We start from the raw sequence: 17,461 nt of genomic DNA on the forward strand, positions 1-17,461 counted from the left end.
TACACCCAACTGTGCAGCTCCTAATATTGACTGCAGCTCTGTAGCGTCAGCATAAATTCAATCAGCAAGACTGATTCTCCTCACTCTAATTTTAAGGTTAAGTTTTCCAAGATATTAACTTATACCCACAGTCAGTAGTTGATGTTTCAGTTCATCTGACCAATCAGATCTCTGTAGGTAGGTCTGGGAACCAATCATGCTACTACTGGAATTCATGTATGTACTGCTTGACCTCTACAGTCTCTCAATGAAGTACTCAACTATTTTTCCTCAATTCAACTTTTCAAGGAGGTCAGATTATAAACTTAAGGTTTGCTTCCAGCTGCTTAATATGACATGAATCAAATCCGCTATAATGTCAGTGCAGGACGATTGACGTGTTGCAGCTGGATCACACAGTAGCACCTGCAAATGCTTAAATTGTTTTGATGACTGATTCAACAAAAAGTGATTGGATGATGAACCAGCAAAATGTGGCCGAAACTGCAGAAACAAAAAGCAGCACACATGGCGAGTGAACAAGGCCTGGTATCAGACTACTTTACGGTACAGACCAAAATGCTTCACAACAACTGAGCACAGTATCTTTACCTTCGAGTGTAGGCGCACCCAGCGGCTGTAGAGGGCGTGCTTGCAAAGACGTGAAGCGCGGCCCATGTCGTCCTTTCCTGTGGTTGCATTGATGACCTCGAGGGCCTGGTCGCCCACCGTCCAGTTCACACTGAAGTTTGGTGCCTTGCCTGGCTGCCTGGCCTCTGCATTACTTATACCTGAAATGAGAAACACCCAGGGTCAAGCAGTACATCAAGAGAAACTGTTCATGTTGCAAGAATCTTTTCCCAACATTAGGCCAAGAGCCTTCAGACGCTGAAAGTTTGGAGAGAAGGGATTGTTCAGTAATGAGATGATTATCTTCTTTTCCCTTCCTCCAAAGTTACCATGGGAGACCCACAGCAACTAAACCCACTGCTCCCCCGCTGCATGGATGTTTTAAACAATGGATGAGGTATCCAAACATGGAAGCCTATTCCTTCAAATGACAGCTACTCCCACAGCTCCAGTATCTTGAAACAGCACTTTGTTTCTTTTTGTCATTTATTTTGTGTTGCTCAGTGGAGACAAACAGTACCATCCACCCAGGAGGACCCAGCTCGCTCTCTTCCAGCACGTTATGGGACTTCAGCCTCAACTGTATCTCTAGCATAAATGGGAGATATATGGATGCCATAAATCCCTGTGTCTTGCTCTGTGTGTGTATGTGTGTGTGTGAGTGTGCCTATTAAGCTCCTTGGTTCCATTTGACAGCACTTGTGGCAGAAGATGATTTAAAGGGGATGAAATCCTCAGTGCTCTAACACCACAGCCCTTCACAGCTAAAAACTTTCTAAAGCGGAAAAGGTTAATAACCCCTTACTATTATCTCCTTTACCCCCGCCATTTAGAGAGAGCGACCTCAGAGGGGGAGCTGCACGTATATATCCAGGCTCTGTGATACGACGCCTCATGTCATCCCATATGATCTAAACTGGATGCTATCAGAGTTTAGGCTCTGTCCTGCTCTTGATTGTATTTCGGGAACACAACCCCAGCTAACGGTGGTGTTACATATCAGTTAGTGAGGATGCGGCCTTTTAGCTTCTAACCTTTTACAATACAACAAATGTAGCCCTTAATTGTTTATTTAGACCCCTTTTACAAGATTCTCATTTAAAACAAACCAGCTGTGACAGAGTTTTCAATCATGGAGTAAACATTAGCTTAATTAGCTCGCTAGCTACAGCTGATAAAATTTGCCTGTGCCAGCTGTCACTTGAGGAGATAAAATCAGCGGTTGCTGGCTAAAATGAGAATCCTGCTTTTGTCTACTTCTGTCTGACATCACGGATTGATTCAATTACTGAAACAAAATTACTAATAATTTCATTGGATGAATCTGTTGTTGTTGTAACGGAAAAGTGCATATGTGCCATGAGAGAGCAACAGAAACTCAAGGATTCATGATTTTTACTGTTGTCAATGTCTGTAAGAAGTGTAGGGTGAATACTGTTTGGTAAAAGAAAGGGACAGAAAGAGAAACCAAATGTGGTTGGTGCAAAAAGATGTGGGAAAGCTAACATTTCTATTAGGGAAATTCTGAACAACCAGAAGACAAAAACTGAATGCTATCTAAAAATGGAAAGTCAGAAAAAAAATGGAGTCCTGATCTATATGGCCTTTTTAAAAAGGTCAAGCCAATGCTGAAAATTTACACAAAATGATAAAGCTATTCAAATTCCCCAGGAACAAGGTAAATGTCAGCTCATATCAAACAGGAGAAAAAGCAATGACGGTCTTCCTGCTGTGGACTGACCAGCGAGGAGGATAAACATGTTTACTGCTTAGGATTACCATCCTCCTCTTTGCTATTTAGATATCTGGAGTTTGATTATCAAATAATAACAAAGTGATCCCCTCAAAGCATGAAAATGTGAAACACGATCATGCTACTGCTTCAACTTCTCTTGTTAAGTTAAAAATTCAGCACGTTAGAGCAGAAATCTTATCTGATTTTCTTTCTTGTTTCCCCATCTGCTCCACATCAAAGCGGACTCTTACCGCTGAGTAAAGGCCTGTTGAGGGTGAACTGCTGTGGCAGGTCCTCGATATCTGCGATGCGCTGGTACATGGCCCGGGAGAGGTGGTCAGCGTGGTAAAGGCTGCCGAGGATGATGCTGGAGAAGTAGACTGGCTCTGTGAAGTAGCTCATCAAAGAGCCCTGGATGCCCACCACATTCCACCTGCAGAGGGGAAAAAAACACCGACATTAGATAAACTGGAAGTGTTGCCTATTTGTTGGATAGATACCTTTCCCCTGAGAATACACTTCCATTTGTAACAGATCTAACTTCACTCAACAGGGACGCTATCAGTTTTTCAGAAGATAATCAAATAGTCACATAAAACCAAACCTGGCTCACCTTACAACTCTTAATTCACATTCATAAATATCAGAAAAAATCAATTACATTCAAATGAGTTATACCACGTATACCTTGATTCCTGGCAACTGCCTGCGTTAGCTGCCACAATCAGTAAAAAGCTACATTTTCATTCTAGTTATTAGAAAGTGTCAACTCCTTCTCTTATTAATCATGACAACACGCTTCACCAAAAATGCAGACGACGTGTAGAAATGATAGTGATCAGCCTTTAAAGTGTCCTGGAGACACTACGTATGACAAACAAGTTTCGTAAGAATGGGAAGGTTCAGAGACCGAATACACAAAGAAATATGATCATATGTTACGCGTGTAGCGGAAGTGGACACACTCAGCAGCACGAGCAACATATATGAGTATATGACCCGCTACCACACACAAACCTACAGTTGTGTACACTCCAAGGTATCCAGTTTCACATTCTACACACTTCTGTGTATTTCTATGCTGTGTCATTAGCCATCTCTCCCCAGTCATTTTCCCATTGACATGCTCTGTGAAGCATTGCCTGCCCACCTCAGTGGGGGAGGGAGGGGGCGAGAGAGAGGGGTGGGGAGGGGGCGGGGTAGCAGAATGGAGACAGATCGAGTAAAGAAAGCGAGAAAAAGCAAAAGTTTAAGGGATGAATGACTTAAAGGATAAGGCTGGTGTTATTTTATATATTTGTTGTTGTCAATAAATTCCATGAAAAGACCAAAACCAACATCAAGCTTCTCTGTATCTTTTCCTGTCCTGTATCAGGTGTTCGGCCTCAAGCACATACAGTCCTAAGATGTAAATCTTTACATGACCAGTGTGAAGGATTTAAGTTGATCTAGTGGCAGAAAAGGAATATGATATACATAACTATGTTTTCATCAGTAGCTCAGAATGAGCTCTTATCTACCTAGGGAGCAGGTCATCTTCCACAGAGGACGCCAAGTTGCACTGTCATGTTTCTATAGTAACCCAGATTGGACAAACCGAACACTAGCTCTAGAGAGGGCCTTTTACGTTTTTACATACACCTGCACTCTTGGAAAGGGAGGGGTGATGGGAGGGGTATTCACTTGGCAGCAACCTCAGCACTAAATCCTACACACAACAACAGGTCATGAATATATAAATTTATTTTTTAAACTAGAATGGCATTCAGGAGAGTTTATACCGCCGCCCAGGCCAAACAACCCTATATGTCAGACTGATACAGATTGTGATCTGGATCTACACTAAAATGTACAGAGTCATAGATCTCAGCACCATAAATATGTTTGATTTTTTTCACATCAAGATTCATATATTATTTTCACAAAAATGTCCTATCTGGTAATCAATCAGCTAAATCATTTCCTAAAAAAGCTGGATAATGTAGTTTTTAGCAAACATTACTCAAACTGGAGAAAATAATACATTTGTTTGGGACTGTATTCTGCTGCGGAGGAATAAACCTTTTGCTGAAATTACAGTGCCCATGTACATGGTATTGTATAAACATGTTGTCCAGGGTAACGCTGTAGCTCACTGATGTGTTTTTATTCGTTTTTGGACAACAATGGAGCAACGGCATAGAGGAATGAAATATGTGAGGCTTTGGTTTACTGTAGTAGTAGTTAGTACAATCAGGTCATCGTTGGTTTAGGTCTTTTTGTTGGATTGGTTGATAAGGAGAAAAACATTGATCACCACTAACCTTTATCCTTTAGGGAAGGGTACAAACTGATAAAAAAGAAGACACCGACAGTGTAAACAATACCCACTACACAGCAGACAGCTCCCTCATCAAATACACACTTCTCACTCTCTCTTTCACTTCAGGCTGTTTGAAAGTGTGTGAAATTACCAAAATGCACCCAGAACAATGAGGAATATGCAAGCATACTATAAGTCCCCAGGCGACATAGAGGGTCCATTGTTTCCATATGCAATATTCTCTGTGGGTCTGTGTGTGAGCAAGTGTGTGGCATTGTGTGTCAAGCTGAGGGAGGGCAAAATGAAATCTGAATTCATAGCTGCGAGCAGTAAAGCACACACTGAGCACAGTCAAACAGCTTCATAATATTTTGGGCCATGCACAAACAACACACACACACACACACACACACACACACACACACACACACACACACTCACACCTGCAAATTTTGTCATCACATCCCAGCTACAGAAATATATCTGAAAAGACTATGAAGGACACACACAGTGTATAAAAGAACCAGAGACAAGCAAGCGCACACATTTTGAGTTATGTTTTCAGAGGCATTCAATTTCATTCCCGTCAAACATCTCTGTATTTCTTTGTTGTTATTTTATTCAATATCATGCTCTATGCATCTACACACATACAGTACACACACACACACATGCTCACACACACACACACACACACACACACACACAAGAACAAGGTCAGAACAATTCAGAAGTCCCACGTGATCAGCTGTTAAAAAAAAAAAAAAAACGACAAGAGAAAACAGGACAAACAGAGAGAAATAACCCATAAGAGCTTCGCCTGTTTGCTCATTCAAACAGCTGGGAACAACGGACACGAGGCGGAGGACTGCTTGTTCTTGCCGAAGATGCGCGGCTGAGCATGTAATCAAAGGAAGATGAGAGGAGAGAAAACAATATCTAAGGAGAGAGCCCTGAGGGTGTGGTCAAAGTGTCCCGGTCAGTTGTATCAAATAGCAGCCTACAATCACTGACACGGGAACAGAAGCAGATGAGCAACATATATCTGACTTGGCTAATGGCTGTGTCCTAAGATGACGTGAGTAAGTGAGTGAAAGAGCGAAAGAGTGAGAAGCCTCATAATACCAGTCCATTAGCTTCACTGTGAAGGGTTAATTTTCTGGTGCTCTGTATCAACTGTAAAAGTGTCAACTTTAATATATTTCATGTTTGAACTTGTCGTCTGGTAAAGCCTGACCAGAAAAAAAAAAAAAAACCCACATGACTACATGTGCGGTCTCCAACCTATTTTGCCCTCTACTGACTTGGATCCCTCCATTTTGGACAACCACACAAAATTTGAATCACTAGTAGCAGCACTGACACGCTGAAAGTGCAAAACCTCTCACACAGTGCATACAGCACCCACTACACGGCAGACATCTCCCTCATCAAATACACACTCCGCATTCAATCACTGTTCAGGCAAGGTATTGCGATCGAGGAGGAAGAAGAGAAGGAGAAGGAAAAGGGCTCGTGAGAAGAGTTATGGAGAAGTTTTATCGTTCATCACAGGGGAGGCACAGTGTTGCCTTGAACATGGACAGAGACTAAAGACGCTATGATCTGCCTGCAAAAATGGCCCCCGGGACAGAGTATCCATAAATTCAGCTGTCCCTGACACTCCCTGAGGAAAATAAACTTGAAATGACAAAGCGAGGAAATAATGCAATTCATTGCAGTACGACATAACAAGAGTGGCATGGTTCATGGCTAATTATGGTTTAGGTAGAAAGTTCAGGTTTTCTGCAAAATTATATTTAAGACCTTTCTAAAACCACAATTGAATACATTTTTCATGGTCACAGCAGTCACTGAATGACATTATATTGGCTGCTGGCAATATAATGAATAAAATTTAGATAGATACTTTATTGTCATTTCATATCGGGGCACATATTAACCACTCCACTCCTTCCAGTAGCATAAATAAATAATAAAGATAAAATAGTCATAAAAATCATCATAATAAATAGACATTATACATATAACAGCAGCTTGTCCATGGCTTGATGAAAAAAGCTGTTTCTCAGCCTGCTATAATTTATTATTATTTTTAAGAACATTAATTCATTGCTATTGACATTTTTGCCAGTACTTCCCAGCTGTATATATAATAGTTTCTAATAATATAATTTATCAATTAATGTGAACTGGGGCCAGATAAAGCAGCAGAAGAAGGAAGGAAAAATATTCATAACCTCTGACTGACTAAGCATTTGTTTTGAGTGCTTGTTAAAGCATTTCCAGACCTGCAGATACCCAGCAGGTTACACCATGAGAATCAAACACATTTAGTTGCTGCAGATGAAGCAAAATTTGCGTTCTGCTTGAAGAAATAGTTCAACATTTTGGCTAATATTAATTAAGAGTTACCAATTTTTATGCAGATTAAACAAATACTAAACAATAAATTACTGAGCTTTAGAGATGCTGGTGGGTCATTTTTTTGTTTTTTAACCTATGAACAGAGCCAGGTGAGGTGTCTCCACCTATTTCAAGTCTTTATGCCAAGCTAAGATAAGCTAATGGGCTTCATATTTAGCACATACAAACATATGTAACAATACCATTACAAGTAAGGGTTGTTATCTGAACCAAATTACCTTGCGATCTTGTCACTGCAGGACATTGTGAGTAACCTCTCTCCTTGCAGCACCCCGTCCCAGGTCTGGATTGTGTTACTGGACCTCACGGGGATGGTGCCCTCCCCTGACTCAATTTTGGTCCTTAGCTGGCCCCGAGCTTTCCGGTTAGGATGTCTGTCTCCTTGGTCTGAGTGAGACAACACAGTAACAGAGACATAAGGAAGAGACACACATAAAACACTGACTAGCTCTCTGTGTTCAGACAACCTTTCAGACTAATGGTCGGTTTATAAAACTGTTTGACATATAGTACTAACACCTCCGTATCAATATGTAAACATGTAAAAAAATCTCCTCAACATCAGAAAACCGATTACAAGAAAAGAAAACAAAAAAAAATAGCTTCCACACAAGCATGACTTATTATTTTTATTATGTTATCAATGTTTTCTGCTGTTTCACCAGCAGGCGCCATCAATTCAGTGACTAATTGAATGTGGCTGTTTTCTATTCAGTCTGCCATGTGTAACGGAAAACAGTCTGACAAGAGTAAGAGGGAGGTTAATCAGACAGACGGTGTGGGTGGGCTGGGCGGGAGAAAGACTGATAGAGACAGACAGAGAATGACAAAAGCTCTAATTACTGGAGCCTTGTTTAAATGTGCCTCTTATGTGTATTTGGACATTGGAATAAAATTCTAATTAAATGAAACCAAGCATAAGAGGAAAACCTACAAATTCAATTAAATAAAATAAACTTGCAGAAGCTGAATTCCGTACTAAGATGAGACCAAGTTAATAACATGTTGGCTGAGGAGAGGGGGAGAGAGGAGGATGCTCTGCGATCGATGCGAACCTTCCACTCCGGCCTCGTGTGGGGAGAAGATCCTGGCGTCTCCGCAGGGCGAGGTGCTGATGTAGAGGTGGAACTGAACGTTGTCCCTTAACCTGTAGCCCCCCTTGTCACAGTGCATGAATATCGACTTCTGGTGGTCCTCCTTAGTGTTGCTATGACAACAGACAAATGGCATTTTCAATAAGTGGCTGACAAACAGCACTGAAAGTATGCTTACTTTTCTTTTTTTTTCATTGTAGCTCATTTAACTGGGCTTAAAATTAATTAAATTATCAATACAACAACACAACAAAACGCCACAGGCAAAACACTGTACTTTGCTTATAGAAAATAAATTTTACACTGTTTACTGACCTGAGGAAGAACTCCAGCTGAGTGTAGAGGTACCTGATGAGCGAGCGCCGGGCGATTATCTCAGCGTGGCAGTCATTGAGCGCCAGGCCACGGTCACTCATGTACTCACCGTTGATGCATTTGGTTCCCGTGGAGACACAAATGACCTGTGCTTCCTTAACATCTGTCCCTGTTGGGGGGGGGGGCATATTAGTCAATGGATGCAAACCCTCAAAGTACATGCTGTACATGTGGCCTTAAGTCTGCCTTGAGAGGTCAGACTGGAATAATTTGCAACCTGGTTGGAAAGTTGTTCCTGTTGCAAAAACATGATGACCTTAAAGTTGACAAAAGGATTGAAATATCTGACTCAGCTAGTGGCTTACTTTGTCTGTCTGCTGTATGGTGCTGAGCAGGTGGTGTACAGTGGCTGAACAGTGAAACAATAAGCTGAAACTCACCACAAAAGAGTTCTCTGTAGGTTCTTCACTACAAATGACCCATTTTAGGCATTTCAATGTCTAGTTAGTTGAGGTGAAGCAAATTTTATTTACCGGCAGGTAGTTTTTTTTTTATTTTTTAATGTGTCATGTTTGTTCATTTGTTCATCATATGTTTTGCATGTAAAATTTCAAACTAGTGGAGTAGAAGAATATAATGGTAAAATAATAAAGTATCTCAAATTTACAGCTACAGCTAACTACAGCACTTGATAAATGTACTGAAAACAAAACTGTAAGTGTTCAAGACATTAAGGTTATTGCAGATGGTGCAAAATATGTATATACACATTACTCAGAACAGATTATTAGACTGAACACACTGGCTCTCAACCATGAATAGTGTCATCTGCTTTCAGGGCTTGAAACCTGGAACACTTAAAAATTGACTGACAGTGTATTCTCTAAGCATAAAAACACAAACCATCTCTTCCCCTTAAAATCTACCTGTTGTCATGACGACCCCTGCTAGGACTTTCCGTCGTGCATGGGGGGAGGTGAAGTTGTCTGTCAGCTCACTGAACTTATCCACCACCAGGCGAGAGACGGCATCAGCCAGAACCTGGAATCACATACACACAGATAAACACGAGCGCAGACACACACACACACACACAAACGCACGCACACACACACACACACACACACACACACGCACGCACGCACGCACGCACGCACGCGCAAGCAGCCACACAAGCACGAGCCTGTGTCAGATATGTCAGCTTACAAAGCATGTCTGATGTTATCCTCCCTTAGAGCACCATGTACCTGTCACAGTGTTCGCATTCAGCTCCAAACAAGAGTCAGAGCGTTGAAACAGCAACAAGTGAAACTGGGTTGACCCCCTGAGGTATACCTAACCGTCTCTCAAGCAACGCTGTTTGAGTTTGGCATGACAGTTATAATTTACCATCTCCCTCCTGACAGTGAATCACAAAAAGCAAAAACCAAACAAGTAAACCGAAGAAACAGCTGTGAACAAAGTGTTTGTCGACTTCTCACATAATTTAAAATCACAGTTCAAACTCTTGCGGAACCTCGACTGAACTTATCACATCTTTTCTTCTTGTACAGCCAGCTCTTCATGCTGGCTCTTTATCCTCTGCTAATGTGATGGAAAATGACGACAACCAAGAGGAGAGATGACGGCTGGATGACCACTAATTAAAGAGATTAGTCCAATATTACTTCCCTGCTACTTCTGAGTCACCCACTCGTAGCCAGATCATTTGACTTTTGAATGCCAAGGTCGTCTATGGTGTAGAAATGAATGTTAATCTCTAGGGGTGCAAAAAAAGTGACAGAACAGATCACTTGCTTTTGGATAAAAAAACATATATGTCTGGAAAATGTTCCCACCAGGAATGAATAAAAGATTGCATGCCTAGGTATTTCTGAAGCTACACAAGGTTTTTGATGGATTTTATGTTTTAAGCTATAATAAAAAAACAAAAAAAAACAATTTAAACCATGCAACAAAAATAAGTTCTAACAAAGTTAACAAAGTTTTTTGCAACTGCACTGGAATCCAACCATTTTTCCCCATTAGTGCCTTCCCCGATGGAAACGGGCTGTAGAAATTAAACACCAGGCGACAGAGAATTAATACAGCAATTAGTGGGGTCGCTGTCGTTAAAATGGGATGCTTGTCGAATAAATCAGTTGACAAGTGGAGAGAGAGGGAACAGAAAGAAAAAAAAGGCTTTGAGGAGGGGACTGTGGACAGTGTGTCGGGCTGATTAGCTTTGCTGACCGTGTTATCTCTCCTCACACACTGAGGCTCTGACAGTCACCACTACAGTGGCATCTAAAGTGACCACCAGCCTTTGGTCCCTGCAAACCTGGTTTGAATGAGATGTTAATGATAACCTACTAGAACAGCAGAGGTAGACAGGTGGAGGGGTTTGGAGTGGATCTGGAGCAAAAGACAGGTCCTGTTTCCATTTGCTGTTTAGTTGTGGACACATCTTCCATCAGAGCTTACGATGACATAAAAACAATCATTTTCCCTAATGAGTGTTACTCATTAGGGAGAAGGATGTAATTCATCTGAGGTTCGTGCCTTACCAAGTACAACAATTAGCGTGACCTCAGGAGAAATAAGATATGGACCAGGTACTGGCATCATGGTTATCTGGATCCAATGTGTAGTGTCTGAAAAACATTATCTTTAAGAGCTTTAAAGTTTCACCCGCTTGCAAAACCTGTCTCAGTCTTTGTGATTTCATCTACTGTCGCTCTCGACTCTTTTAAATTTTAATTAGTGTTTCAAGTCCAGTGCTGATTGACAAGGCTGAGTAAATGTTCCATTGGCAGCTTTTGTGAAGACAGAATTTGATAACTGGCAATAATGTGTTTGATATGTCTCTACTCAAAAGCAAGATTATAATAGATCTGGGATCACTGGATCTGCTTACTTCTAGTGATTGACAGAAACTGAGCTCATCTGTGTCCTATACTGACTCCTGAAATATCTTCAATAAGGCTTGCATTGTAACTACAAATTCATTGACCAAAGCATATTTAAATATTATGTTATTATTTAACACATAGCCAAATGAAATATTGCTTTGTATATTCTTACTGTGTATATTATAGAACAGTCCTACTTCAATATCCTTCAGGATACCAATGGGGGTACGCCACGGACCTGGAGTGTTTATGAGTAGTAGTATCTTACCTGGGGTAGGTGAAGCTGCAAACCCTCTCGTGGTATGGGTTGCCGGGATGGTGTCTGGTCTAGCTGCATGTTGAAGAGAGCTGAGAGAGCGGCTTGCGCTGCCCGGGCTTTAGCCAGCTTCTTGTTGCGCCCTGAGCCTTCAAACGTCTGTGCATCCACCGTTACTGACATCACAAAATTCTTGGCATGACTCTCCCCGCTCTCTGAGACAAAGTCATATTTGAGGCCTGGCCTGAGCTCATTGAGGATCATGACTGGGTTTTTGCCACTGGAGGGCGAGTTGAATGCCGATGGAGGGGGCAATGGGGCCTGGACAAGGTTGCTGCCAGGTGGCGTGGGCAGTGGGTACTCCCCTAGTGAGTTTAAGGAGCTGCTACCATTGGAGCCGAGATAGAAGGATTCTTCAGGTGCGGCTGGTGTCTCAAAGCCGTTGAAGAGCATATCTGGAAAGTCAGCTTGGTCAGATGTGAAGTCTGTGTTCACTGTCAGTGTTCGACCCATGGCCAGGTGTGCCTCAGAGGCATTGGGGAACTGGACGAAGGAGCGCAGAGCTTTCTCAGCTGCATTCAGTTTAGCCTTCTTCTTTGTTGGGCCCATGCCCTCAAACATCTGTCCATTGACCTCCACAGTCATGACAAAAACCGGTGCATGGACTGGCCCTGTCTGAGACAGCAGTTTGTACTGTAGACCCGGTTTGATTTCGTTCAGCTGCATCAGAGCGTTCTTGGGCAGGACTGGCCCTGGGGTTTTCTTGCGCTTCTTGGCCCGGAACTTGGAGTGTGTGTGACCATTGTTTCCCTCCTCTAGGGGGCGCTTTCGACTGCCCAGGCCACTTCCATTGGGGAGCTGTTCAGCCACTCCCAGCCCGTCTTTGCAGGACACGTTGTCCAGGTTTCGGTTTTCCTTAACGTCGGTGCTGCTCGAACCTGCGGTGCCCAGAAAGAGTAACTTACAACGCCTTCGTTGCAGGATCTTGTAAATGCAAAATTTATAGATTCCTTTATCACTCTTTGGAACTGAACCAATGATTTGTGTTCCTTTATCACAGCAAGAGAAATTGGCTTTTAATTTCATTGAACATCTTGACCTATAGTCTACTGATATTACTGCAAATAGTAGAATATCATCTATGGTGCACTCTCAGAAGTGTACCTTGTCCACCATTCAAAGCACTTCCGAGATTTTTTTGGTACAATGGTTTTTAATTTTGAAATTAAACTCTTAACGTATCTCCATAATTAAAGTTGTAATTATGTAGCTTATTATTCTAATAGTCAGGGTGAAGTAGGAGAAATATATTTTCAAGAAAAACCACTACTGTACACTTTTCAGGTTGCACAGTGTTATGGGTCTCAAACACAAATGCACACGAATACGAGCACACATATCAACACTCAACAAAGACACACAAACACACACGCACACAGAGCTTTTCCTCATCCACTCTGTCAATTTTTAATCTCTTGAGTGCCTACAGAGAAATTAGGTACATTTCTAGTGTTTGCCTTTAAACTGCAGGTTCTGAAATATACTGTACAAGGGGAACACATATCACTGAATCCAGTTAGCAAAGTGGATGGAATATTGGCAAAAATTTTCATTTATAACATCCTTCAGCAAAGGCTTGATAGGTTACTCCTTGCGGTACTCAGGAGAAAGAGAGGCCGCAGTGTGCATGAGTGGGATTGTAGGTTGGGTTGAGGGAGTGCAGGGGAGGAGTGCAGGGGGGAGGAGCTGAGGACCAGGCAAACAGGAGAACACATCAAAGAGGCAGGAGGAGAAGACTCCACCTACTGCAGGATCCTAAAGGCTTGACTGGTGACACGGTGGGAGGTTAAAATGCTGTTTAGCCATTTTTGAAAAGAATGACTGTCATATTTAAAATGAGGAAAATCGGAATTCAAGAACCGTTTCTAATGAGGTGCCATTCATAAGACCCTGTGCCTCTGAGATTCCCCCCCGTGGAGCTTGTCAGAGAACACAGTGTTTTTAGTTGCAATATGTACTGGCATGCTGTTACCATCTGCATACTACAACTGACATGTCTCAAGGCAAAACAAAACAAAAAACCACTTCTTCCTACAATCAAGAACACGAAATGCATATTCTTCAGTTTATGAGCTCTGAAAACATGCGTATCTTTGGTGTGTGCATGCACTCTGCAAATAGTTGTGGGGTTTTGCAAATAAACGTAATGACAAGGGAAAGGGGGGACAGTGTTACTGTGCACAGCAGTAGCCAAGAGGAATTATCTCCTATCAGAATGGTGATAGGTGAAATTTGTGAATTGAACAGTCGACGACCTTCAGCCACCGCAGATACTGTAGCATTAGCTGAGTAATTTTAGCTGTAGCAGAAAAGGGTCTTGGTCAAAAGTTTAAAAAAGGACTTGCACTCTCATTGTAAATGAGCTATTTTAAAATATACAGCATGTAGTACTGTAGCTCATTATTCTTCTCTGCATAGGATAGAATGTATAGAACATTTATCTACAGTAAATTTGGGGATTTCCATTCAATTAAATGCATAACATACTTAAATACACATGTTTAGCTTGTGATTTCCTTAAACAGTTATATTTGTGGGATATAGTGACCAATTTGCCAATCAAAAAAAAAAACTTCGACACAATGAAAATTTTAGCATGCTGCACAGGCAAATACAGTGAATATAATGGCACACAGAAAAAACTGGAGCTCCCTTTCTCCGTTCAAAAATTTATCTTTTCAGGATGACTGACATCCAATAATACTCCAGAGCCTGAGACCAGATCTGAGGACAAAAGCCCTAGAGCAACAGCCATGACACCATGCATCGAATTATGGTAAACACATGCAGTTTTGGGCATCATCATGACAGCACTTGTGTAATCAGCATCCATTCGTAACGCAAAGAAAAAAAAATCCCATATGTTTGAATCTTTCAGTGCTAAAATTCCCTGTGGGGTTGCATGAACCAAATCATACAGACAAAAACAACTTTATTTTAAATGTAACTTGTTTGTTGGGCTTTTGATTCAGGATGATTCATGTGATTAAAGAGTTTCAAGAGCTGCTAAGGTTGTCACATAAAAGTTAAACATTCTTTAATGTTTTCCTCTGGTGTTCCCTTGGTATTAAAGAAACAGGTCTGTGTGAGCTTGGACTGTGTTTTATCTTCAAATATATCTTTTGACTGCCAGTAAAAATGTGAGAAAAAGGCCGCCTGTGAAACACAACAAAGAGTCTTTTGCAACTCTGGTTATCTGACTTAACACATAACAACATGCCTCTCCTCGGAGCGCAAACACCGACTATGACACTACAATAAGAACTGTTCATTTGGATCGCAGGTTAGGGTGCTGCTGGGATGACAGCTACCTTTGAATGTGAGTTCAAAATTGTTAAGGTGAAGAGAAACACATTCAATCATGTCTTTCCGTGCCTTCTGAGGCTCACATACTGAGTTCAAACCAAAATGTCTAATTAAAGTTCAATATGTTGGAGTGGAGAGGATTTTCTAAGGAGAGAAATGGAGATAGAAGGAATCTGTAATATGACCTGAAGCATCTCAGATGTAATGATTAGTTCTTCCCTAAAAAGTTTTGGTAACATCAGCGGTGTGTATTTTTGTGTGTGTATGCACTACTTTGTGTGTTGGTTCAGGTAAGGACAAATGATAGTTAACATCACGCCAATGGAGGGAAAACTACATGAGAATACAATTAACAACACGACAATTATGAACAGTATTTTTTTGTCTTTTTTGTATGTACAAGTTTCATTTGGATTTAGTGTGATTAGTGTTGTATTGCATGTTTTATAAATTGTGGGCTAAGCACTATATTAACGTATACATAGTGTAAGTGGGCAAAATATGTTCACACTGATTACACATCAGAGAAAGACAGGACATACGAGGAAAAACATGCGGGCGGACAAAAAGGAGGGAAACCAAAATACAGGCAGACATTTATAAAACAAATGAGAAAAATCAGAGTTGACTCACTCATATTCTCCTCCTCATCCACATCCATGGTGACGGGTTTGTTCTGACCTGAGAGCAGCCTCGCCCCCACTGCACCTGGGCATCAGAGGACACAAAGGTGCATAATCGACACACATGCACATGAACACATTCCAAGACCTTGAGTGGCTACAGTGATGATAAATTTCTTGCTTGATGCTCTGGCATGCATTCACACAAAAAACATGCACACATTGTGCTGTGTGAATAGCCTGTGGTGTAGGCATATAAATATTCAGAGACTGAGAGATATCAAGGTGAGAGAGGAGGCCTGGGATGACAGGCCTTAATAGCAGGAGCAGTCTATTGTGACTTTAATATCCCTCCGATTAGACCTCATTTCCCACTGAGATATACAGCTAGTGACATGGCCAAGTCACTCCGCTGCCACACACACCTACACACATGACTTATCCCAAGGTGGAGAGAGCGATTAAAGCTCCATTAAGCGATATTTCTCACGCTAACATTGAATGAAATGATTTCCTGCAATCTGAAATGTTGGCTAATTCAGCCAATTACACTGACAATGAACAACCAGCTCTCAGGTTACTTAAGATTTTTTCCATGTTCAGCAACTTCCAGCTGGCTCTGTTTTGCCATTTTATATGGGTGAATCAAAAGCAGCAAATGAGTGGATCATTAACTAAGCCAAACATCTAGCAAGCAGCATTTTTTCCAACCTTCCTGAAACTTTGGTCAGTGGCAAGGTATTACCCAACAATGTCTGGAGGATAGGAATGTTATCTTGGTCATCTCTCTCCTGGAAATCCAGGAGGTCAAAACCAAGTCAGGACTGAATTTAAAGCATTGATTTATAAAGTTGTGGAAACAGTTTCCACAAAAAGCACATGTGAAGCAACTGTGGGGCAGCTGGTCATCCACTAATCGGAAGGTCAGCAGTTCAATTCCTGGCTTTTCCTGTCAAGATGTCAAAGTGTCTACAAAACTTCATCACAGCATCAAACATACTATAATTCAAAACCTGCTTGAGATCCCTGGTAACTACATTACCTACAACACAACTCGACTGTTAAGAGGAGATTCTGGTCTGTTATGCTGTTAGCAGCTAATGTAGCTTCAAACTGAAGCTCTGGTTCAAGCAGAGACGGAGAGCAGGCTACAGAGGTCTGGTATGTTCGCTTCGCTCTCACTTCACACGCCCACAGTTTTTAAACTTTTAGTCTTCATACCCAACTGAAGCTGACTCAAGTAATGTCGGTTGAGGCAATTTATCAACACGCAGCTCCTTCTGGAGCCACAGAAGGCTTTATACAACTTTTTCCTACACATGCAGTAGCTCACATATGCAGTATCCTTTGAGAAAAGGGTCGTGCTCGGAAAAGTTACACCACTGGCTCTTAGCATACTGCTAACGACAGAATTAATAGTTCTAAGAAAGTTTCGACTGCATGACTCCCCACCAACCACTTGAGAAGTCGTAGCGTGACAAAAAATATTGCTAAGAGCAGCGCAGATGAGTGCATACTGATGAAACAGACTAACAGAGTAAGTTAGATGAGAGAGAGACAAAGAGAGAGAGAGAGAGTTAAAGCAGAGAAGAGGGAGAAGGCAGAGAGGCAGACGGCACAAAGAGACAGAGGAGCAGGAGAAAGATGGCATTATGATATAGAACAGATTGTGCTGATTCTTCTCTCTCTCTACCCGCCTTCCATCAGTGCCCCCATTCCTCAGCCAGACACTTTCTTAAGCTAAACTAAATGGGCTAATTAATCTAGGCTAATGGTGGGTGACAGCAAATATGCTAGCACAATTATCACCCTATTAAAGATTCATATTCCAACCCATAATTGA

The 17,461-nt window shown here is 41.6% G+C and overlaps 1 protein-coding gene across 1 annotated transcript in view; it reads right to left on the reverse strand.

Moving 5' to 3' along the window:
* The window catches only part of LOC111218474 (double-stranded RNA-specific editase 1-like), a 112,877-nt gene that overhangs the window by 2,118 nt on the left and 93,298 nt on the right, over nucleotides 1-17,461 (reverse strand). The window contains exons 4-11 of the mRNA XM_022740800.1: nucleotides 15,629-15,703; nucleotides 11,642-12,567; nucleotides 9,409-9,523; nucleotides 8,483-8,651; nucleotides 8,129-8,280; nucleotides 7,292-7,460; nucleotides 2,596-2,777; nucleotides 592-770 (exon numbers count right to left, since the gene is read on the reverse strand). Coding sequence (XP_022596521.1) covers nucleotides 592-770; nucleotides 2,596-2,777; nucleotides 7,292-7,460; nucleotides 8,129-8,280; nucleotides 8,483-8,651; nucleotides 9,409-9,523; nucleotides 11,642-12,567; nucleotides 15,629-15,656 — 1,920 coding nt within the window. The 5' untranslated portion in view covers nucleotides 15,657-15,703. The remainder of the gene's footprint in view (nucleotides 1-591; nucleotides 771-2,595; nucleotides 2,778-7,291; nucleotides 7,461-8,128; nucleotides 8,281-8,482; nucleotides 8,652-9,408; nucleotides 9,524-11,641; nucleotides 12,568-15,628; nucleotides 15,704-17,461) is intronic.

Source organism: Seriola dumerili, unplaced genomic scaffold (genome assembly GCF_002260705.1).
Source record: "Seriola dumerili isolate Sdu_G_001 unplaced genomic scaffold, Sdu_1.0 BDQW01000052.1, whole genome shotgun sequence".
In the NCBI taxonomy this organism is placed as follows: domain Eukaryota; kingdom Metazoa; phylum Chordata; class Actinopteri; order Carangiformes; family Carangidae; genus Seriola; species Seriola dumerili.